We start from the raw sequence: 23,955 nt of genomic DNA, 5'->3' as shown, positions 1-23,955 counted from the left end.
CGTTAGGTCTAGTCACGGACAACTCTGGGGTTGCGGTGCTCATCTCACTTTACTGGCCGAGGGAACCAGCATACAGCTCCCAGGTCATGTGGCCAGCATGACCAAGCCGCTTCTGGAGAACCAGAGCAGTGCACAGAAACGTCATTTACCTTCCCACCTGAGCGGTACTTGAACTTCATGCTTTCAAACTGCTAGATTGGCAGGAGCAGGGATCGAGCAAAGGCAGCTCACCCTGTCCCGGGGATTTGACCTTCTGATCTGCAAGCCCTAGGCTCTGTGGTTTAACCCACAGCGCCACCCACAAATATATTGGAGGAGGATGCAAAATAAGGCTAGTCAGAGGCTGTGGCCCAGGGTTCGGCAAGGTTTCTCAGAATCTCAGTTTCGACGAGCTAGCTGTAGTTGCCCATTGGTGAAAGCAATTATACATCACATATGACCTGAATCTCTCTCTCTCTCTCCTCTTTACTGTAACCCACAATAATTATGGCTTGAAAACAGGTGCAGGTGCGTCAGGATGTCCTGCTTCAAGCTGAGCCCTTTCTCGTAGAACTGGGAATCCTTTGAAAGAAAGAAAAACCATTGCCCCCCCCCTTTTTTTAAATGCCGGCAGTTTTTTTTTTTAAAAAAAGAAGAAGAGAAGTGGGGTCTCTGGTGAGAAGGGAAGCCTTAGACGGGAGTGAAATTAACCAGGCAGAAACTGACAGGCTAACTAACCAGGCGGATCGCTGGGCTTCCCCCTTCCCTGCGGTGGGGGGTCGGGTGTCCTAACGCCCACGGACTCTGTCTGCCGCCTCCCACGGGCACACAGCAAGGAGGAAGACCCATTAGGCAGCCGCACCTCAAACTGTGTGACGCGGAGTTGCCATGACCACTCTTTTACGCTACAACGGCTGAGCCAGAGGAGAGGCACGGGGCGCATTTCAGCACCGCCGTGGCCGCGGACAGCAGCCTCGGCGCCGAGTCTCCGCTCTTCTTTCCCCCCTCCCTCCCCTCCCGTTCCCTGATTTCGGGCTTCCCTCCCCCCCTTGGCTCCGAGGGGGACTGGCGGGAGGCGGAGCCCTTGTGGACTTATCTCTCCCCCTGGCGCCCTCACAAGCTCCAGCTGATCCATCCCCGAAGGGAAACGGAGGGAGGACAAGGGCTGTGAGGGGTGCGCCTTGCCATTCTCTCGCCTGCAGGCTTGAGGGACGCTGAGGGGGAGAGGGGGACCAGGATCTACCGCTTCCACGAGGCCAACTCGGTAAGTGCTTGACCGAGGCAAGGAAGCCGAGGCAAGGCAAAGGTCTACACGAAGGGGTTTCTTTTAAGGTAGCGCAGAGGCATATATTTCTGGAGTTGCCTCTGGCGCTCCAGGTTGTTCGTTGTGGTCGTTCGTTGTTGTCACCCGCATAAATGTGCGTGGCATTCAGAATAACACTAGAGCGTAAGGAACCTAGAAACTATACCCTCACATAGTGTCTTTTGGACGTAGTTCTGCATATAGTTCTATAGAGACGGAGGACAGCGCGTCAGTGCATTCGGTTGTTCTTGGGGCTTGGATGAACCTCCTTGAGGTTTAGCAGCCCAGCAATTGTTTGACTGAGCATATATCACTTTTGCCGACTGCTGTAAGACCTTTGGCCGCAGCCCATAAAAGTGTTGGGAGATGCTCAAGTTCCAGTGAGTCGCATTGTTTTCTAGCCGAGTTCCATTGGTTTTCCGTTGGTTGCAAGGAAGCGTGTGTTGGAAGTGTCTAACTTCTGTTGTTTTGTCCTCATCCGCCGAAAATGGAAAACTGAGGGATGCTGTCTTTGAACATGGGAATTTCATCCGTAGCATATAACATGGAAAAGGGAAGAGGGAAGGAGTTGAAGCCGTAGGTTGTGCAATTCTTTACTAAGTGTAAAGAATCCCTGGGTTCTGTGTAGTGTCTGAGATCCCCGGTATCTTTCGGACTTTCTAGAGCGTCCTTAGAAACTATCCGGGGTTGACTTTTTGGTTTAAAGAATAGGGGCTGGTATATGCTAACTGGATGTTCTATGAAGTCTGCTTTTTAAAAAATGTTTTTATTGAAGTTTTTCTTGGGTAACGAAAGTACATACAGCGTCTCTGCTTTCAGTTGATAGAGTCCTTTCTGTGGATCGTTTACATTCAATGTTAGACACTAATGTTATAGACAGTATGAGGTTCGGGGAGAAGAGATAGAACGGGGAAGAGAGAAGGGGGGGTAGTAAACTTTCGTTATTTTACATAGTCTATGTGCAAGGTTTTTGTGTCAGCGTCATGTAGGTCGGTCTCCCCCCCCCCTTCATTTAAAGTCTGCTTTTGAGTAAAAATGTTCATAACTTTAGAAGGTCTCCAGACTACAGGACTTCCTAAATACTATTATAGATCCTTTGCAAGATGTGCATGTGGGCTAAAGAATCCTTGAGTCATGTATAAGTGCTATAAAAGACCATCTGAGCTACAGAGGTGTGCACATGTTGAAAGACTAGGCATGCTGTATAATCTTTAAGTGGTATATATAAGCACTCTTTCTCCCTCTTGCTCGCGTGCTTTGGATACTATAGGAGTTTTACATTTTCTGTGGGAACTCTCGATGCTACAGAAGATCTGCCCTTTGCATATTGATTTCATGAATTATGTTCTGAAGTTTTCTACATGGTTTTGGGAAAGCTATATTGTGTAGGTAAATGTCATTCTCTTAAAGAGTTATACAAAATCCCTGGACATGGCTTTGCATAAAAGGTTTCTGTCCATGTAGAGCCCCTGAGCTTTATATAAGACCCCAAATTAGGGTTGTCATGTGTCCTCTTTTTCCAGGACATGTCCTCTTTTTCAGGGGTACAATTTGAGACAAATTGCATTTATTTGCTTTGAATAGCTGTCATAGCATCCTCTTTTTTGATCTTCAAAATATAGCAACCCTACCAAACTAACAAACATTATATTCTCCAGTCTTTCTGGATGCTGTACACTTCTTGAGCCTCATATATAGTCCCTTGGCAAATATATGTTCCCTTTTGCTAAATGGCTTCTAAAGCACTATACATTCTAAAAGTCCACCGACTACCTTTAGTTTAAAAGAAATCTGCATATTTGTAAGTATATAAAATGGTGAGTGCTATGACATTATTCGTCCCTGGGACTAACTAGGAACCTGTTGAGTTTTGGATTATGAGACTTCTCAAGATACATTTGGATTCATCAATGGACTGTAGACTCATTTTATTGAACCTGCAAAACCCCTTTATATATGCAAAGTCAGATCATTAGTCCATTTAGTCCATGGTCATTTACTATTAGAGTGTCAGTATGGTGTAGTGGTTAGACTGTTGGAGAAAACCCTGGGAAATGGAGGTACAAATTCCCATTCAGCCACGAAGCTCACTGGGTGATGTTGAGCCTGTCACTGCCTCTCAGCCTAACCCAACTTACAGGGTTCTTGTGTGGATGATGAGGGGGAGAACCAGGTATGCCGCCTTTAGCTCCTTGGACAAAAAGATAGGATGTAAATGCAATCAATCAATCAATACACTCGGCAGAAGTTCTTCATTGTCTCTCAGGAAGATGTCTTTCCCAGCCCCTCTACTTCACTGAAATTGAGACTAGTACCTTGCAGATATTAAGCATGTGCATTTAGCACTGGTGCTTTTGGCCAAGTTAGGGTTTTAGAACCCCAAAATCTGCTAAGATCCCTGGGTCTCTTTAGAAAAGTATTTCCAAGCTCTGAATAGTTTCGGATGCTAGAGAGATCTGACCAACCCCTTTTCTGCCCTAGAATTTCACTTGTGTTATGTGATACTAGGAAGGCTACTGAATTCTTATATCGGGGGGGGGGTGCATGGGTGCATGCAAGTGTGTAAGCAGTGAAAAACAGGGGCATTTGCTTCTAGAGTTGACATAATTATTCAACCTTAGGTCTTCAGATGCTGTTGGACTTCAACTCCCATCACCCCTGACCATCAATTAAGCTTGCTGGGGATGATAGGAGTTTTAGACCTCTGGGAATCCAAGGTTCAAGAGCACTTTCTATAGTATCCATTGCCACTATTGTCCTTTAAAGTAGGTGGCCCACCCTTACATTTATTTTCTCTGTAATGGATGTCTGTGGGGGTGTGGGGGGTGTGAAATAAATGGTTTTATGAGCAGAAGTCAAGGCAGTACATTTGCCTTTCACTTATTCAACTTGCACTGTAAACTCAGATTTCTAGCACTAATTCTTCAATAACTTCCTATCCACAGGGTCAACTTTCTCCTGCCACCCTCTCTCCCATTTTTCTTACTTTAGCCATCCCAATGTGCTTCATTCAGTCCTTTCAGGTTTGTCATGCCAATTCTCCCCATGGTGCTTTGATGACAATAAATTTTCATAAATGAATCATTGGTCAAAATGATTTGGTTCTCTGAGAAGCTGTTAGAAGCTGGAGAGAGATCTTGGAATAATTTCCCCTTACAGCCACAGGTGGGTTGAGGCTGTATAAACATTTGGCACTGAGGGGCAAACAAGCTAGAGTTTCCGCCTCTAAAATTATTCCATGTTCTTTATTTTCCCCTTCTTTTTATATGACTTGAATTGTCTTTATCTTGTCTCTGTGCCCCCAAAGCCTACGATGAATCAGCAAGCTGAAAAGAGCAGTCACTTTGATGAATTCATCTGCACTTCTGTTTCTTAACTGTTTATTATTTTACCATAGCAGGAGCTATGGTTCAAAACAGCAACATTGACTCTAAACAGCAGTATTTATTTTTGTTGCGTTTCCCAGCCAGTTAGAAAGCAAACACAGTTTAAACTGAACTCAGATGCAGAATTTGTTCTGAAGCTTCAGAAGGGGGCTCTGCTTTATAACTTGTGTCATAATGCAAAAGCAAGAAAGTACTTCTGAACACACAAACAGTGAGTGAATTGCCACATCCTAGCCAATGCAGACTGCAATTGCTTTTCCACCTGAAGCAACGGTATTAAAATGAAGTCCACTAATTTTCACCTCCATCTGACTCCACACTAGACCAGGGTAGAGAAATTCAGACCCAGGCCTCTCTGTATGACCCTTGATATATTTCTAGGTCCTATCTGCTATCCACCCTCCCACCCAACCTCCTAACCTTGACTGAGTGTTTTTGTCTGGCTAGAATACGTCCTAAAACTCTGATAACGACTTCTGCTTGCCCTGACAGAGGAGACTAGTCTATTGTACAAAGCAAAGACAGACATTCATCCCACTGACCACTTTTGTTTTTCACCCTGCCAGTCACTGCAAGTGGACCCCAGAAGGTTGCCTTAGAAGGAATTGCAGTTCTTTAGTTGAAAAAGATTCCCCACTCTTGTTTTAGACTCTGAAATTCATGGTCTAGAACTTGAAGGTGGGCTATAAGTGAAAGTGGTGGGATCTGCAACAAAATGTTGTAATATGCCTGTGTTCCTGTTAGGGCTTCAGAGGTCCAGCAGCCATGCCTTTCCACCAAATACTGCCCACTCTATCAGCCAGCCAGCATCCCATGACCATGGTCACTGAGCTTTACTTCCTCCCCTTTGTCCCTGCTTCTGCACACTTTGGAGTTCACTGGCGTCTGCTGGTACCTCTCTGTTGTCTGTGGATGGTGCCTTTTTGACTACGTAAAAATATCCATATTCATTGAATGAGCTGGCTATTCATACATAGCAGGGGTAGGAAACCAAGTGTGGCTGGCTGGTGGGCTGGATCTTGACCTCCCTCAAACCCTGCAGGCCATTCTGGCAGGGAGATAAGGCCACCCACCTGTCAATCTGCTGAAATCACCCAGCCCACCCTATGGCCCAAAAATCTGCAGCCCCTAGATTTACCTTGTTCCTTCCCCAGGGGATACCCACCACAGATTCATACCTGAAGCAATGCAGAACTTTTAAGGGAGTCCACCAAAGCAGTTTGTCTCCCAGGTAGGGATGTTAAATAAAAGACAAGACCAGGGAGTATAAAATAAGGCACCCGGTAGTTCCTTAGCTTATTCTACTGCAGTAAGTCAGCACCCATAGAACAAGTTTGAATGGAACTGCCCCAAACAAGGAGACTTCATACATTGGCACAATATACATTTTCTATCACAGGGTTAAGTAAAGTTGCCATAAAGTTGTTGAGCTATTTTAAAGGAAATTTTTTTGGGGGGAGCTCACTTACAACACATGGGTTGACATATGTCCAGATTTAAGCGATTCTCACCCAGACACTGTTTCTGATGGCAAAATTTCGGCAATTTCCAGGAAATTCTGGATTTATGGCTTTCTTAGAAACTCATGCAAGGATCCTTCTCTTTGTACAGGCACTTGGTTTTCTGGAACATATATATTGGGGTGATTCTGCTTTGTGAAACAAATTTAACAGGTGTTGGGGGTGTCTTTTGATACCTTCTACCTAAGGGCGTGCAAATCCTGCCAGAGGAATTTTGCTTTGTAGTTTGATTTCTGAATCTTAAGCCAGCTGCTTCTGCAGAAGCCCTGATTCCATTGATTTCACATCCTTCACTCAACATGATCAGCTTCTTCTTGCTGACAGTTAATGACCCTGGATAGATTGACACAAGAAAGTTTTACACCTGTTTGTACTGCTTTGTGTTTTCTGGTCTTATTACAGCCACATAAAGTTAGTTGTGCAAGCAATGTTGCCATCAGGGTAGGACTTCAGAACAGAATGAGCAAGGCAGCCCTTAAACACAGCAGGACCAGCTTTCTACATTTTCAAGTAACTGAAATAGAGCATATTGCCACCTAAAGGATACATCTCAATACAATTAAGTCTACAGTCCAAAGTCACCTAACTGCACCACTGTCTGCTGGTGTTGCTTCAAAGTCTGTTTCAGTTGCATTAGGAAAGAGGATAACTGCTAGAACTGAAAAATCACAATGCTGCTACTTTTTTTCCTATGGCTAGAATGGATTGAAATGTCACTGCTGACGTTATTACCATGCTGCTGAAAGACGAGGAGAGAATGATGGATGGGGCCAAAGTGAGGAGCTTTGCTTCAATATGCATTGCAAGCCTTTCCCACCTGTAGCATAAATAAGATTTGCTGAATACCATTGCCAGTTGCTTCTGCGTGAAGGTGTGGCTCAGCTTTCTTAATGACCATGCTAAATCACTACAAAGCTTAAATGTGAAACTCCCATCTGCCAAGCAACAGTTAGGACTTATTCACAAGACCACGTCAGTAACAATGTGGCTGTTAATAATCACCATACACAGACATCCCCTTCAAGTGTTCCGATTGTTCCAGGACATCCCCAGAATTACAGAAGCCATCCCAGCTTCTGATTTGATCCTGGAATGTCCTATTTTGCTCCTCTAGTGTTGCCACCACCAAGCTCGGAGAGGAGAATGAGCTGGCGCTAGCAGTTGACGCTGGCACTTGCAGTGCTGCTGCTCACTCACGCAGGTCAGCTGATTCATGTGAGAGCATGGCACCAAAAGACACGTGCTCTGATCTTCATCAGAGGAATGTTGGAAGGTGTGCCTGGAGGTTACAACAGAGGAAGCCATGACTGTTAGGATGGTATGATATGGCTTTAGATGTATAGTGCAGATGGGGCCAAGCTTAAGTCATTTCCCCACCATAACATTTAACACACATTTCAAGCACATGGCTTCCCCCAAAGAATCATGGGAGCTGTAGTTTACCCCCAAACACTTGTGTTTGACAAATCACTGATCTCACCTATGTCTTTGAAGGGCAATGTCATGAATGCAAGGTTAGAAACTTGTCCATAACTTAGTACAGCAGGTTGACTACTCAGGTTTCAAAAAGCCATGTTACTGATTGTTCTTATCCCACAGCATTTCATTGGGAGGTTTACGCTTTCATCGGTGACAAGATGTGCATTTCATATTTTTGCCAAAGGATCCAGTGATTCATCACATTGACTCTTCGGCAGTGCATACTTGGCAAAAATCCAGCTATCGTAAGTTTGAATCTGTTTATTTCTCAGTGGAGACTCTGCTAAGAAAGTTAAGCTCTTGCAATAGGAGGTAGAAAATATACAATATACGGAAGCCCAATTGTAAGTTAGATAATAGTGTGCAAGCTTTCTGGGTTTCATCAGGAATAAATGTTCAGGTATATTATTTCTACCCCAAGCTAATCCCACCTTCTTTCTGTCTTTTGGGGCAGAGGACACATCTGAGCAAAGCTCATCAACCAACAGGTGTCTCAATAGGAGCTTGATAAATTTGATTCCCCCCCCCCCCAGCTAGCAAAACTGGAGGGGGGGTGTATGTCAGGCTGGAAATACTACCTCTTACTTTTCAGAGCATGATCTGTGCAAAGTTAAAGGCCACCACAGATTTGGAGTGGGGAGAGCTGGAAATGGTGTGTGTTTATGGGTGTGTGCATATGCATGTGTACATGTGTGTGAGAGGGGGGCATATGTGGTGGGTGTATGTGGTCTGAAAGTATAGTGTGTGTATGCATACGCTGGTTACTCCCACTGCTAGAATATGGCCCTCAGAGAGGTGGGTGCCTAGCAATGTGCTCCCTGGGCTTAGAAACAATAGCCAGTCCTGTTCTACACAATGCACTCAAGCACAATAGGACTTTGTATTATATGAATGTCATTATTGGGTACTAGGAAGATGGGTTGGGGAGAACATGGTCTCTGTTGTAGAGATCATTGAATGCTAAAAAATTGGCCTATTTTTATTTATTTAAAAAGAGCAGTTACCTAGTCCTCAAGAGCCCTTTTCTGATTATTGAAATATGGGACTACTCAACATAGAATCATAGAATCATAGAACTGAAGAGTTGGAAGGTACTCAAAGGATCACCTAGTACAACACCCCCACCCCACCCCCACTGTAATGCAGGAATCACAGCTGACATACGGCCGTCCAACTTCTGCTTAAAAATCTCCAAGGAAGGAGAGTCCATCACCTTCTGAAGAGGTCTGTTCCACTGTTGAACAGCTCTTACCACCAGAAAGTTCTTCCTCACATTTACCTGGAATTGCCTTTCTTGTATTTTGAATCCATTGGTTTGGGTCCTACCCTCTGGAACATCAGAATGCAGACTAATAACATAAAGAAAAACACATAGAACAGGAGTGAGGACACACCTTTTGTCTCTACTCCTGATCTCTACGCATTGACCATTCCATTGTGCATAGAGCCTGAGGAAGTGGTAGGTGCAATTTGATGCTCTATAAGGTTCCCCATCATGGGGTGAACAGCTGCACTTATTTAATCTGCACATGTGTAGACTCCATTCAGAAATAAACAATATGTGGAAATCAGGACAGGAGTCAGAATAGCAAGGGCATTTCTGCTCTCCCTCCATGTCCACTATGTATTTTGGAAAGTTGTTTGCATTTGGACACCTCTTAAAATATTATAGCTAAATTTTTCATGGTGGTTCCTGAGCTCAAGGAGTAAATTTATATTTGGATAGAACTGGATGCCATTTTAAATCAAGATGGTGGGCTGAGCCTATCAAAGCACCAGTGATTTGAACCACTGATTTTGAAACTGAAGTGCACTTTTTATGTTGTTGTTCCTTATACTTCCCAAACAACAACAGATATGAGGCTGTTAGGAATAAATATTCCCAGATTTCAACTGTGTGAAAAAGGGTTCAGAATCAGATGGGGGGGGGGCCTCAGAAACAGTATGGACAAATTTTGTCCAGTGCTTAGCTATGTTTTTATGAGCAGTCATGTTCTGTAGATATTGATGTTTTAGTATGGTTGGGTCTGGCCATCACCATGTAACTTGATGGCTTGGTGCTATTTGCTTCACATTTCTTCTGAAGTGGGTGGGAAGTGCTAGATTACCCAGAAGTAAGTACTGCTGAGTTCAATGCAACTCTTAAATAAGGCTGCCTAATATACTAAACAAGGCTTAGTATTAATGTTCCCCATTAGTATTGCTCAAAACCAGTTTGTGTGGAAGACGCTGTAATATTTAAGGCAACTTAAATGCATTTTTAAAGGCTACAAAAATACAGTTAAATAAAAAAAATGCACTGACTGGAGAAGTTATCTCATACCAGATCCATCCCACCAAGTACTGTCTATCCCGAGTAGCAGTGGCAATGCAAGTTCTCCAAGGACAGAGGTCTTTTCCATCACTCGCTGCATCATCAACTACCAAATCTACTAACCTGGAGAGGCCTGGGAACTCCTGCAGGTAAAATATGTGCTCTATCTAACACACAGGTATGGCCCTGGTTACAATTAGAATAGTATATAAAAATCCAGAAGACAGGAGAGTTAAATACCATCAAAATATTTGCCAATGTAAACCAGCTTTAACCTGGTACCTAAACAATGCTAATGGTGGCGCCTGGTGAATGTATTTTGGGAGCAGCATTCCATAATCAAGGAACTGCAAGAGAGGGCCTTGCTCCTGGTAAATGTCCATGTGATTCTAGCCACAGCTCAGGGGTACAGAATATATTTCAGCCAGAGGGCCACAGTCCCTTCTGGGCGACCTTCTGAGGGCCACATGCCAGTGGTGGGTGGGGAAAAGCAATTAATGTAATATTTTTCCCCTTATATGGTAGGCTAGCTTCTATACTTACTATCACACAGATATCTGCCACCAAGGAGCATTATCAGGGTTCAGGGACACATTCAAGCCAGGCAACAAACACTCAAGGAGGGCAGGGCGCGTAAAGGTGTAGCCTGTGGAGAGGACCAGACAGAGAGCCCTAGAAGGCTGCATTTGGCCCTTGGGGCCCAGGGTTCTCCACCCCTGCCATAGATGAAGTTATAACCAGGACTTGGATAGCTACCTAGTGGCCTTCTGCTCAGGCTAACAACCTGGCTAATGCTTGTTTCAGATGGTAGAGAATCAATATTGCGTATTTCCCCAAGACCATTGGCTTCCAAGCAGCTGACTCTTTTTCTCTCTTCTTCCTGCCCCCCATCAGGTAGGTTAGGGGCATATGGTTTTTGGTTACCATGAGTCTTGTAAGAGATATAGGACGATAATGGCATGGAAAGCTTGCAGAAGCAGTCCATGTACTACCATGAGATAAGAGAGTAAACAAACAACCGCAGTATGTATGTTGAAATTAGCTTAATGGAGCATGTCTTCAAAGCCCATGATTAAAAGAGATTGGCTCTAGCCTGCTTCCATTTCTTACACCCTGGCTCATGTGATGTGGTGAGGGCCAAGGGTCTTTTTGTGTGAAGTTTGGCGCATGGCAATGTGTTCACATGCCCCACTTCTACAAGGTAAACTGCCAGGGAGCATTTGAGGCACCACATTAAGAGTGATGCAGGTAGAACCGATGGATGGTACCCCTGTGGCATTGTCAATACTTAAATTTGTTAGGTCCATTATAGGATCATGTGTCCTGGCATGAATTAGATGCAGTAAACTCTGGTCCATGGGCAAATGTGGCCCTGCATCATGCAGAAAGTACGGTAGATTTGAATTCACCTCTCAACAGCTGATGGGTGGTGAGTTGAAATGTGCTAGATCAGCTGTGCATCTGAGTTCCCCAGGCAGAACTTGATTGCGCAACTGTATCCCTGCAGAAAGCAGTACTGCTCAGTACTTTGCATGGGATTGGCAAAGCCCTTGCACTGTCATTTCCAAGTGCTTGAAAACTGCTGCACAAGGTACTTTGGCAGGCGGGAAGGGCAACGCACCTGCCAGTCACTGCCCACCATCAAAGCTGGCCTGTTGAGGTAGGATTGGAGATTCCCTGGCAAATCCTGAAATGTGTTTAATCATTTAGGAGCATTTGTATGCTACTTCAAGGCAGCTCACAATGCCCACTCTTCAGAAGCATCTCTTGATGCGATGCTAGAAGCTGCCTAGAATGACTCATATGAATCATAATGAGCCCAAATCTTTCTTGCAATCATAGACACAATTGCCTAAGAGTATTTGAGCACATCATGATTCATATGGTGCATTCCAGGTATCTTCAGTCACTACATCAAGAGGCATTTAACATATTCCAGAGGACTCTTCCAAATAGCAAAGTGGATGATTTTCTTAAATTTGTATTTATTTTATTTTTAATTGTTGGGGATATTTTAGCTGGAGGATTCTGGAATTGTAATATTCTTAAATGACTAGGAAAGCTAGGGACAATGTGGTCTTAAATGTTCTTAAAAGGTAAAGGGACCCCTGACCATTAGGTCCAGTCATGACCGACTCTGGGGTTGCGGCGCTCATCTCACTTTATTGGCCAAGGGAGCCGGCGTACAGCTTCCAGGTCATGTGGCCAGCATGACTAAGCTGCTTCTGGCAAACCAGAGCAGCGCACAGAACACCGTTTATGTTCCTGCCAGAGTGGTACCTATTTATCTACTTGCACTTTGACATGCTTTTGAACTGCCAGGTTGGCAGGAGCAGGGACCAAGCAACAGGAGCTCATGCAGTCGTGGGGATTTGAACCACCGACCTTCTGACTGGCAGGTCCTAGGCTCTGTGGTTTAACCCGCAGCTTACTCAGCAGTAAATCTTATTGAGCATAGGAACTTTATTTCTCAAATCCACTTCAGAGTGCAAGCTAATTTTTGTCTCTTGCATTGAACCTAGTGGAGGCTGGTTCATATAGACTGAATGAGGGATTACCCCACTAGCTCCAAAATACCCTCAGCCTACTGCATCTGCCTGCCTTCTTGCCCACTGGTTATCAGCCTATAGTCTAAGTGCTGCTGTTATAGAACACGGTAGAGAGGAGACTAGGCTATGTCATTGGCTCTGGCTCCTACTACTGTTGAGCCCCCCTGCCTGAAGCCAACCACCAGCCCCAATGGCCATTAGTCACCACTGATTAGACTAGATGTTTCAAATTCACCTGAGCATCTCTACATCTCTCCAAATTTAGGCTACACCCATAACATTTAGAATTACCGTATTTTTTTGCTGTATAAGACTCACTTTTTCCCTCCTAAAAAGTAAGGGGAAATGTGTGTGCGTCTTATGGAGCGAAGGCAGGCTGCATAGCTATCCCAGAAGCCAGAACAGCAAGAGGGATCGCTGCACAGTGAAAGCAGCAATCCCTCTTGCTGTTCTGGCTTCTGAGATTCAGAATAATTTTTTTCTTGTTTTCCTCCTCCAAAAACTAGGTGAGTCTTGTGGTCTGGTGCGTCTTATAGAGCAAAAAATACGGTATAAATATTGGTTTGTTAAAGAAAGTGTCAGTGTGGGTTTCAGTAGGCAGGAAGAGAGAATACCCTTAATTTTTGTTGGCACAAAACCAATGTTTGTTAGAGCTAGTCAGCTAGTTTGCCAGGTGCTTCTGCACTGTCTAACTTGAAGGCAAAATGAAGATTGCATCTCTGTAGGCCTAACACTTCATGCCATGCACCCATTATATTGGGTTTCCATGGCAGCAAAACACCTTTTCCAGGTGTCTCTCTCTATATGTCATCTCCACTCCTCCTCATCTCTGTTTTCTTGCTAGAGACGAGCCATTCTAAGGCACAACTTAATTTCAGAAACAAAATCTTGAACTAGGTGCCTAAATTATTTAATTTAGAAAAAGAATATAAAGATGAAAATGTGGGGCAGGGAGAAATAATTTTTCATGTGCAAGGATACCTATTTGATACAATTAGGGATACGTCCTAGGGGAGAAAAGGACAGCCAAATAGAGTCAGTTGATGTCTTCTGAGCTCTTCTGATCTTCCACCCATGGAGATGCTCTGCGTTCCTTATACAGTGGTACTTTGGGTTACATACGCTTCAGGTTATATACGCTTCAGGTTACAGACTCCACTAGCCCAGAAATATTGCTTCAGGTTAAGAACTTTGCTTCAGGATGAGAACAGAAATCGTGCTCCGGCAGCGCCGCGGCAGCAGGAGGCCCCATTAGCTAAAATGGTGCTTCAGGTTAAGAACAGTTTCAGGTTAAGTATGGACCTCCGGAACGAATTAAGTACTTAACCCGAGGTACCACTGTAGTAGCAAGCACCTTTGAATCCACTTCACTCCACCTCCAAAGAGTAATTGCTGATTTACATCAGCCTGAAACAAGGCTACTATGCAAGCTGTAAGGTATCTGAGCTTGGGTGTGCTATGAAATAACTGTAGGTTGTGTCCAATGCTAGTCCTACTCAGGATAGACACATTGAAATCAATGTTCATGGCTAATTTCAGTCCATTAATTTCAGCAAGTCTATTGAAAATGAGAAGTTCAGTGGGTCTACCCTGAGCAGAACTTAGTTGGTTATAACCCAATATCATTGTATCTTTGTACAAGTTTGTCTCTTTCCCCCCACCATACAGGGTATTGCTTCACTGCTCCACTACAAAGACATCTGAGTCAGACACAGTTCTGCAAGGCTTTAGATTGTATTGAGATGCCTCACCATAAACTCCTATTCCAATAACACCAGAAAAATAAATATAATTTTTATATATAAATATAAAAATAATTTTAAATTACTTGATAAATATGTGCAGTGAGGGAAGAAGGCTACCGCTCATTGGACGCTGGTCTTTTGGGGCAAATAGGGTACTGCTATATCAGTCTTAGTATGTCCTCTGCCTACCCCCACCTGCCTGCCTTCTTTCTTACAACAACTGAGGTGATAATCCCTTCGTGTCAGCTTGATCCTTCTGCAGCTCAGTGTTGCCCTTTGTAAAACTAAGCAGGGAAGAGGATGAGAACAAAACTAGAATTAGTGGGCTCCGCCTGTCATTGGCTCTGGCTCTTGTCCATCTCTTGTTGGTCTCCCTTTCTTATGCCCTACCAGTCCCAACAGGAATCAAACACCACTGCCCTTACTCAGTGGTCGATCACATGCTTTGCATGCAGAGAGACCCGTGTTGGGTCCCAGACAGTTCCAGTTAATCAGATCAGCAGGTAGTGTCAGGAAATACTTACTTCTGCCTAAGGCACTAGAGAGTTGCTGCCCTTCAGAGTTGACACTACTGGACTGGATGGTCAAATAGTCTCACATAGTATTAGGCAACTTCCTACTCACCTAAAACTCCATTTTAGGTATCTACTGGTATGTACAAGATACTAGAAAAAGCCAAATTGTCATTACTGTTCATTGTCATCTCCCTCTCCACCCTGCTTCCCATTCCCCAATCAATAATCAGGTGTTCACAAAATATAAAGAAAGGCAAATTTATTTTCCACTTTGAGTAAGAGTGCTCTAAGCAACATTTATTTCTTATTCTTTGAGGGGAAACCGGGCCAATCTTTTTTTAAGAAATGAAATGAAATAAAAATATAGCGCAGACAATTTATTGGACAAGAGCACAAAGATTACAGATCCACAATATCAAGATGATTCCTTGAATGTAAATAATAAATGCTATAGACATTACAGAACATTTGTTATTATTTTTAAATCTGCTTGCATATTTCCCATATTTGGTTGTGTATTTAATTACTGTAATTTCCTCTAATTGCACAGTACTGTAATTTCCCTTAATTACATTCATAGTGTGCATACTTAAAATCACAACACTGGGGCACTTAATTTTACAACAACCCATAATAAACCTCCAGGAAAACAATGCCTTCCCAATGTTGTGTTGGAAGCATTAGAAACCTGACATTCTTTTGGATTTCCCCCCTTGATACACACACTTTTTGATGGCTGAGATAGATAGATAGATCTACCTACCTACCTATCTACTGTAGCAAAAAATAATAATACAAGCTCCTAATACTAGCCATGATGGTTATGATGTATCTCCACTGTTGGTATGCCTGTCTATGCCCATTGCTGGGAATCACAAGTGGGCAGTGTGCTGCTGCATTAAGATCTTGCTTTTGAGCTTCCCATAGGTTTGATTGGCCACTGTGGGGATGGGTTGCTGTACTAGGTGAACCATTGGTCTGATCCAGGAGGGCTCTTGTTATGTTTTTCCCCACACAACCATTGTATTTATGAGTGAAGAGTAGGATTTTGTCCACTGTTGGTACCTCTGTGAACTGCACGTTCAGTGACAGCTTTAACAAGGACAGCCTTAACACACACATAGTGAGCAGTAATTTTGGGGTCAAGGTTTATGGCCATAAGGCATGATTCTATCGCCCCTCTTCCAATGTAACTACTGAATACATGAATGAAGGAACCTCTCTCTAGCCAATTAGATTGGGTGGGTAGGACTTCCTTCCAAACCCGAGGTGGGGCAATCAATCAATTCCTGTGCTATTTGTCATGTCATTGAAGTGCTTGATCTGTCACTGCTTTTTAAGATATCTCTGACTTCTTCCTTTGTGTTTTCCTCTTAGTTTACCAGCTGATTTCATGATGACTGAGGATTTAGATCCAAGATTCAGTTTTCTCACTTGGGAACAGATTAAAATACTGGATCAAGTGTTAAGTGAGGTGATCCCCATTCATGGCAGAGGGAATTTCCCGACGTTGGAGGTGAAGCCAAAATACATCATTTGTGCCGTCAAGGAGCAGCTGATCAAAAATCAGATCGCTGTCCAAGACATACGCCTGAATGGCTCCACAGCAAGCCACATCCTTTTAAAACAAAATGGTCCCAGCTACAAGGACCTGGATATAATTTTTTCTGCTGAGCTTCGAAATGAGCATCAATTTCAGGTTGTGAAGGAGTCTGTCCTTAATTGCATCTTAGACTTCTTACCAAAAGGTGTCAACAAAGAAAAGATCACAGCAAAGACAATGAAGGATGCCTATGTGCAGAAGATGGTGAAAGTGTCTACAGATTATGATCGCTGGAGTCTTATCTCCTTGACAAACAACAGTGGGAAGAATGTTGAGCTTAAATTTGTCAACTCTCTCCGACGGCAGTTTGAGTTCAGTGTTGATTCCTTTCAGATAATCCTCAATCCTGTGTTAGATGTCTATAGCAATGCAGATGGTGAGCTGTCAGAAGATTCTAATTTGTCCATCATTGCTGAAAGCATGTATGGAGACTTCGATGAGGCCATGGAGCACCTGAAGTACAAACTGATTGCCACAAAAAAACCCGAAGAGATCCGTGGTGGAGGCCTTTTGAAATATAGCAACCTTCTGGTTCGGGATTTTAAGCCAGTAAATGAGGCAGAAATTAAATCACTGGAACGTTACATGTGTTCTAGATTCTTCATTGATTTCCCTGATGTAACAGAGCAGCAGCGGAAGATTGAGTCATACTTGCGCAATCACTTCATTGGGGAAGGGAAGAGCAAGTACGACTACCTGATGACTCTGCGTGGGGTTGTGGACGAGAGCACGGTCTGCCTTATGGGACACGAGCGAAGGCAGACACTGAACATGATTACCATCTTGGCTCTCAAAGTGCTTGGAGAGCAGAATATCATTCCCAATGCAGCCAATGTAACATGCTACTATCAACCTGCTCCCTACATCAGCGACAGGAACTTCAACAATTACTATATTGCTCCTAGACAGCCACCCATTATCTACCAGCCCTATTCCTTTCACATTCCCATGCAAAGTGGCATGGTGTAGCCAACCACAAAACCTCATTGCCTTACATCATTGACCAACCTTTCCCTAGCCCCCCCATTCCCCTGAGGGCTCTTCAAAATAAAGCCCATGTTAAAGCAAATTTTCCTATCACTTTTGATTTTCAGGACATCTTTTTTTGGGGTGAGTCTGTGCATGTTGCCAAACATTGGCCTGCTACTGAAATATTGTCCTACATATTGAATGAACTGTGTGCTGGAGTTCATGTGAGATTCTCAGCAAGTTTCCTAAAACAGTTTATGTGCACCCTCATGTTTCTCTCTGTTTTGCAGCAATTTGGCCAGACCACCAACGTTGCCAACCAAGCAATAGTGTCTTACAAATGGCACAAGCACTGAGACTAATGTTGTGTGCCTGGACCGAAATGCAAAAGTTTGTGAGTTTGGCTACAGCATCAAGTCTACACTCCTGCCTTTTGTTCTTTTGTTACAGTGCTGTGTTGCTACTAAGCGACTAAGAGGCAAAACCCGCACAAGGCATAGGGATGGAGACTGGAATATATTATCCACTTTTGTGACACTGTGACGCTTCTGGAGAAAGCTGGCAGTGTCCAGTCTAAACAAGCAGAGATAGGAGATAGGCATGAAAACAAGACCTTGGGCAACTCCAGCGGAACACTGATGACATAAAGCATTCTCCATTTAACGGAGCTACAGAAGTTGTTGCCTCTGCAGGGAGCACAGCCAACTGAAGTCTTATGTAGGCTGAACAGACCTGAGTTATAATAGGCTCCATTGTCATGGAGGTGCAGGCTTGGTGTTTAAGGCTTGGTGTTTAAGTTTTTGGCTCCAGTACGACTGGAGAGATAGCAATACCGCAGGATGACAGAGCTGTGTCTTCTGGCTAGAAGATCACTAAATATGGCATGAGTGATTCTGTCCTCCATTCTCAATAGATTCATCTGTTGTACCTGTATATGCATTCTGGAGTGCAAAATTGAGCTTTTGTCCCTCAGCTGCAAGAAACGAAGAGAGTGAAGACTCTATGCCTCATTTCATAGTGAAAGTGTATAGAGCACGAGCCCACTGAAGTGGGGGAATATAATACCAGTGCAACTGAACTGGAAATCTTATCCAAGTGCCTCACTGAAGTGAATGGTGAATGGTTCGTGAGTGGATCCAATTTTTATGCCATGTTGCTGTGCTACCTAATGTGATAAGTATCTAATCAATTTCAGAAATTCTGTAGAAAACTGTGGAAAGCCAAACAATTCAGTATAGCAAATTCTGATAGAGAACTTCACAAGTTTTGTAAAAGCTACTCACTTGTTTCAGTAATTGACACTCTGATCCTTGAGATATGGATGATCACAGAGCTTCTTGTGTGAGCCTGGTCATCCTACGTATGTGTTTTCTGCAGTCCTGTGTTACCAAAGCAACATGACATGGAACTGTGGAACAGCTGCCATCACAATGCTCCCATAACTTTAAAAATGGGCCTCAATCCTATTTCCCCCCAAATGTAGTGTCTTTTTTAAAGTCTGGACATACCATATCTGACTTGCTGAACTGTTAAGCTTTAGTAATTACTACAGGGAAGTAGAAGCATTTCAAGGAGGAGACAGGTTAAGTACAAAGGCTACACCTGGATGGCCAGGAAAGTTGCCTCAAAGATCTTTTACGCTCATTCCTTGCCTTCCCACCTCCCTGCTCCGGGTCCTGGGGATGACAGTTGGTTGATAATGCTGATAATATTCTTTAATTCCACAGAACTATAATTTCCTGGACAGAGTATTAAACCAGTTTGGTGTAGATGCATCATTACTAGCTGAAGCAAAATTTTGCAAAACATTTGGCCATGATAATAAAAGAAACAGCAAACTTTTTGAATTTTGAACATGTTCAAATTTTGTTTTCAAAATTTGAATGTGAGAGATACTGTAGCCAGGAGAATCATTCACTTGGTGTGCCTTGTTGGACTTTGAAGATCAAGCTATGCCTATAAGTGTCATTTTTACCTTTGGAAACTGGCACATACTATTATTGTGTTAGATGAAGCTTTCATTGTGAAAAGTACAAGCAACAATGAAGGAATCTACTGGTGTTCAAAAACCAGCCCATGTATTCTTCTACTTCTTGTACAATTTGTCTAATTTCATTTTATATCTTTAAGTTCTGGTTACTATTAAGCCCATACAACCTTTACCAGCTGGTCTGGAACTGAACCACAGAAGTCAATTGATATGCTCCACTTGACGTTTTTGGTCTTTTGCTAAGATGTATCATGATATATAGATCTTCAATGTTATACATTATGAAAGACTTCAATATGCAAAAAAAAAAGTCTCAGGTATAAATTGAAGCTTTCAATAGATTTTAAAAGGTCTCGTATTTCCTACACAGAGATTGCAATTGAATGTCATCAGATGGTAACCACTTGGGATATCTATATATTTTGTGTGAGTGTGGATTTGTTGTGAAACAAGTTTCTGCTGTTGCAACTGTTGCACTAGGTTCTTTTGTTTCGCAACATTAAGGCTTGCCTTTGCGCTTCCAGACAGAAAATGTTCTGGATTCAGCCTTCCACTTTTCATAAGTTTCATAATTTCTTAAAAGTTCAATTAGAGATGTATAAATATTCTAAAGTAGCATTGATTCTGTTGATTGGTTTGTTTGCTTGTTTGTTTTCATCACAGGGGATTTTCATGTCCAAACAGCAGCTTGAGAATGTTGGGTTTCTAAGATGCGTTGCAGAAACCACTTATCTGGGTCTTGAGCACAGTACTGTACTCAGGGAGCATCCCTGATGAAAGTCCTGTTGAAATGAATGAGAGTTGCACAACTGCACAGGTGTGTTTTGGCGTAGCTCTGAGTGAATTCACAGTATATTTATTACCTAGTGGCTATTTTTTAAAAAAGAAAAGTCTGGGGTGGCACTCAGGTTGCTCTATGTATTCACTGCATGTGGTAGACTATGTGTTACCAACCCTTACGTCCCACTTTCCTGAATATCTAAGCAAGTGATAGGGGATTGGCAGTGCACAGCAGTTAATAAATAGCTGGCTCTTTTGAGGGGGTACCGCAGCTCAGCATTAGATCACATGTTTTGCATGCAAACAATCCCAAGTAAACCCCTTGAAAGCTACCTCATAACAAAACAGTTTTGATTAGTATTGCCTACATTGACTGCCAGAAGCTCTCCAGGGTTTCAGAAAGGAGTCTTCTCCAGACCAACCTGTAGATCCTGGGTACTGAACTCATACCCTCCAACATTTCTCTGATGAAAATAGGGGCTTCCCATTCAATTAGGATATTTTTACTGTTTCTACACCACACATCTTATTGGGTTGCCCCAGCAACTCTGAGCAGCTTCCAACATATATAAAAACATTAACAAATTAACCATTAAAAAAAACCCTTCCCTATTCCTTCAGACGGCTTAGGAGTTGGATAACTCCACACCCTCCAACATTTCTCCCACGAAAATAGGGACACCCTAGGGAAAAGTGGGACATTCTGGGGTCAGATCAGAAACTGGGGCAGCTACTCTAAATCAGGAACATCCCTGGAAAATAGAGACACTTGGAGGGCCTGTGAACTTGAGACCTTCTGCATGCAAAACACCATCTCTCTGTTAGGGCCTCTCCATATGTGATCTATCACTGAGCAATGTACTTTACCACTGTGACCAGTTCAGTCCCTGGCTTCTCTAGTGAAAAGGATCAGGCAGCAAGTTTTGGGAAATACCTCTGCTTATAACTTGGAGAACTGCTTTCTGTCAGGGTAGACAATATTGGATGAGATAGACAAACTGTCCAACTATCTTATGACCTTCAGGTATACATCTATATCAGGGGTGGCTAACTGTGGCCTACCAGATATTGTCAGATCCCAATTCCCACCAGCTGCACTGCCAGCATGGACACTGCTCAAGGACAACAGCAACTGCATTAAGCAACATCTGGAGGGCCACAGGTTAGGTATTCCAGATCCATACCAAGAATTCACTCTGGTGTTGTTGTTTTTTCATTTTCCATATCTATAAATTTTACTCTTATGTTTATGTAATATCCTGCTGTGTAATTGTTATTTTAAAAACTGTGCGAGTGCCTGATTTCAACACATTGCTTTCAAACTTATCGAAAGTTTACAGCGTTGAGTAATCTAATATTGTCAGGCTGTGTGTGTTAAGGTCTAAGTTCTTTCCTAAAAGATATAAAGATATAGATATATAAAACTCTAAATCCTTGAAGACACTTTTCATTATAATTGTAGAAGATTGAAAGCAGATATTTTATAGTATTTTGTTTAGGATGTAAGCTGTCACATTTATATCACTTAAACACACTACATTGTTTTTCACAATGAGTAAGGGGGGGTTTGTATAGTTATTCTCTGTCATGATAATATTTTTCCTGTGTTCTAGTGATCCTGCAAAGTGTTGTTTGTTTTTAAGAAAAAGTAATGGGCTAGATTCATCCAGTATTCTGCCACTGTATACCTGCCAAAGTTGTCATAGCCCTAAATGTATTGCCCTGATCTAAAGCTCTGCAGGTCTATAAGGCAGTCTTGTGCAAGTAATACAACCTCTGATGTGCAGAGCTCAGAGGTAGAGTCCCAGGTCCAATACCTGGCAAGTTCAGTTATTAAAAAAGAAAGAAAGAATGAAAGAGCAGGTGATGGGAAAGTCCTCTCCCTGAGACCCTATTTCAGGGAGAGAAGACAATGTACTGGGATAAATCAACCCATGGTTTTATTCAGTATTAAGAAGCACTATGTAAGCCAGAGCTTTACCAATCATTACAATGATGGAAATGCCTATACAGGGGTGCCAACTTGAATAAAATATTGGGGGGGGGAGGTAAGCCCCTCCTCACATAACTGATCACAAGACGCAGCACACACAAATCATCTGAATGTCAATGCCCATCAACTTGGGGGGGATGCCCCCCTCAAATATTTCATTAGCATAGTCAATTTGCTGCAAATTCTGTTGAGATTCTGGTATTTGTTTCATGAGTTTTTACCATTGCTCAGTATAAAATGGTCCTGCTTCAGTGCATTGGACCCCAATGTGGTGTTTTTTCAGTCTCCACTGCCAGACAAGCACAATGTAACATTTGGCACAAATTCAAAACCTAGCAATATTTCTGAACACACACACGCACACACACAACCCAATGTTCATTCCTGTTTTTTAAAAAATACTTTGAAAAATGCATGGAAGAATCCTGCTTGCCCATTTGAAAAATACTTTGTTTTCTAAACCCATTGATTAATTTAGGGTCGGCTGATTTGATTCGTGTATAGCAGTAGTCCTGCCAACACACTCAGATCTAACCATGTCTGTAACTGGGTTACAGCTAGGGCATGCTAGGTGGAAGATATATCTAATTACAGTAGAAGACTATAAATGTTCAGTTTCTCTAGTAGATTTGCAAGAACATTCTTTTCCCCTTCCATATTAATTTAATGTCTATACAGCTGCATCTCTGCTTTCAAAGAGGTAGGGTGGGGCATATTTTGTAAGGATGCTAGTTTTTAACTTCCTGGGATCTTAGTTGTGTGCTATAATTATGAAATGGAAGCTTGAGGAAGTGGCCATGTACATGTGACACCGTGGATGTATTGCACCTGTGCATACCTGGAGGTGTGTGAGTCCTGGTCAACATCGCAGATTTAACAAATCAGTTCTTGTTTCGATCTGCATGTTTTTTTGTATTAATATCAGACAATGATCTGCTGTTCTGAGAATGAAATTGTACTGTGAGGATGTAATTCACTTGATGTCCCATCTAAAGTTGTGCAAAAGAAAAAAATGTAATGCTAAAAAAATGTACTGGCCAGATCTAATTGTAGGTCATTAGTCCATGTGTTGACTAGTGCCTTTGGGTATTTGGGTATTTGGGGAAAGATCATTTTAAAATAAACATTTGTTTTTAACCTAAGTGTATTGTCTCTTTGTGAATAAAGATTCATTTCATTGTTTTGCAACATTGGAGTGGTGTAAACATCAGTCATGCAACAACTACTGATGGAAATAGGATAGTCACATCTGGAGACAAAAGTGGGTGTTGTTGTTTTTTGTTTTTGTTTTTTTGCAGGGATGGTGATGTTTCCTAACCCCATCCCTGAGAATATTTTCCATTTTTCATGCCCGTTGGAAGACATTTTCCCCTTGGTATCCAGCTACTGCTTTGCTTTTTGCTTTTTTAAAAACTTCATTCTTCTTCATAGATTGATAATCTTCATAACGCCCATCATCCTTGAACACTGGCTTTGATGGCTGATGAGCATTGTAGTCCACAGTGACTGGTAGACGCCACATTGATTATCTTGATGTCATGAATGTGGTGACATCACAATAGCAGGTATAAACAGGTGCTGGTATTGCTGAGGGGCAATGGAGCTAATTGAAAGAAAAGGTAGCCCTTATTCAACTGGTCATATGGGTGACCCTAGCCAATAAGAAAGCATAAGCAAAGCCCAGGTCAGAGCAGTGCTTCCTGAATGGATGAACCCTTTTATTCCTCTTAAAGAACTCTGACAAAGGCCAATGTATGGATAAATGGACAAGTAAAGCAATCCATACAGACAGCTCCAGCGTGGGAGGGGTTTCAGCTTAGCCTTATTACT

The 23,955-nt window shown here is 42.7% G+C and overlaps 1 protein-coding gene across 4 annotated transcripts; it reads left to right on the top strand.

Annotated features, from left to right (window-relative positions):
• The first annotated feature begins 916 nt into the window (after window positions 1-916).
• Window positions 917-17,462, top strand: TENT5D (terminal nucleotidyltransferase 5D). Of its 4 annotated transcripts, XM_081848112.1 has the most exons (5): window positions 917-1,243; window positions 3,904-4,047; window positions 7,788-7,912; window positions 9,994-10,130; window positions 16,168-17,462. In XM_081848112.1, exons 4-5 carry the CDS (start codon window positions 10,036-10,038, stop codon window positions 17,360-17,362), a joined length of 1,290 nt encoding a protein of 429 aa, XP_081704238.1. In that variant the 5' UTR covers window positions 917-1,243; window positions 3,904-4,047; window positions 7,788-7,912; window positions 9,994-10,035; the 3' UTR covers window positions 17,363-17,462. The 4 variants fall into 4 exon arrangements, with proteins under 4 accessions (XP_081704238.1, XP_081704237.1, XP_081704239.1 ...); XM_081848111.1 differs by lacking the exon at window positions 3,904-4,047; XM_081848113.1 differs by lacking the exons at window positions 917-1,243; window positions 3,904-4,047 and adding an exon at window positions 4,426-4,447.
• Window positions 17,463-23,955: the final 6,493 nt, after the last annotated feature.

Source organism: Podarcis erhardii (assembly GCF_964252035.2).
Source record: "Podarcis erhardii genome assembly, chromosome: Z".
Taxonomy (NCBI): Eukaryota; Metazoa; Chordata; class Lepidosauria; order Squamata; family Lacertidae; genus Podarcis; species Podarcis erhardii.
This window is presented reverse-complemented; position numbering and strand designations above follow the sequence as displayed.

Excerpts from the sequence above, each read along its gene's own strand:
- TENT5D (XM_081848111.1), top strand. The coding sequence starts at position 10,036 with ATGCAAGTTCTCCAAGGACAGAGGTCTTTTCCATCACTCGCTGCATCA. Across the intron at positions 10,131-16,167 it reads AGGCCTGGGAACTCCTGCAG|TTTACCAGCTGATTTCATGA; the intron begins GTAAAATATGTG and ends TTTTCCTCTTAG.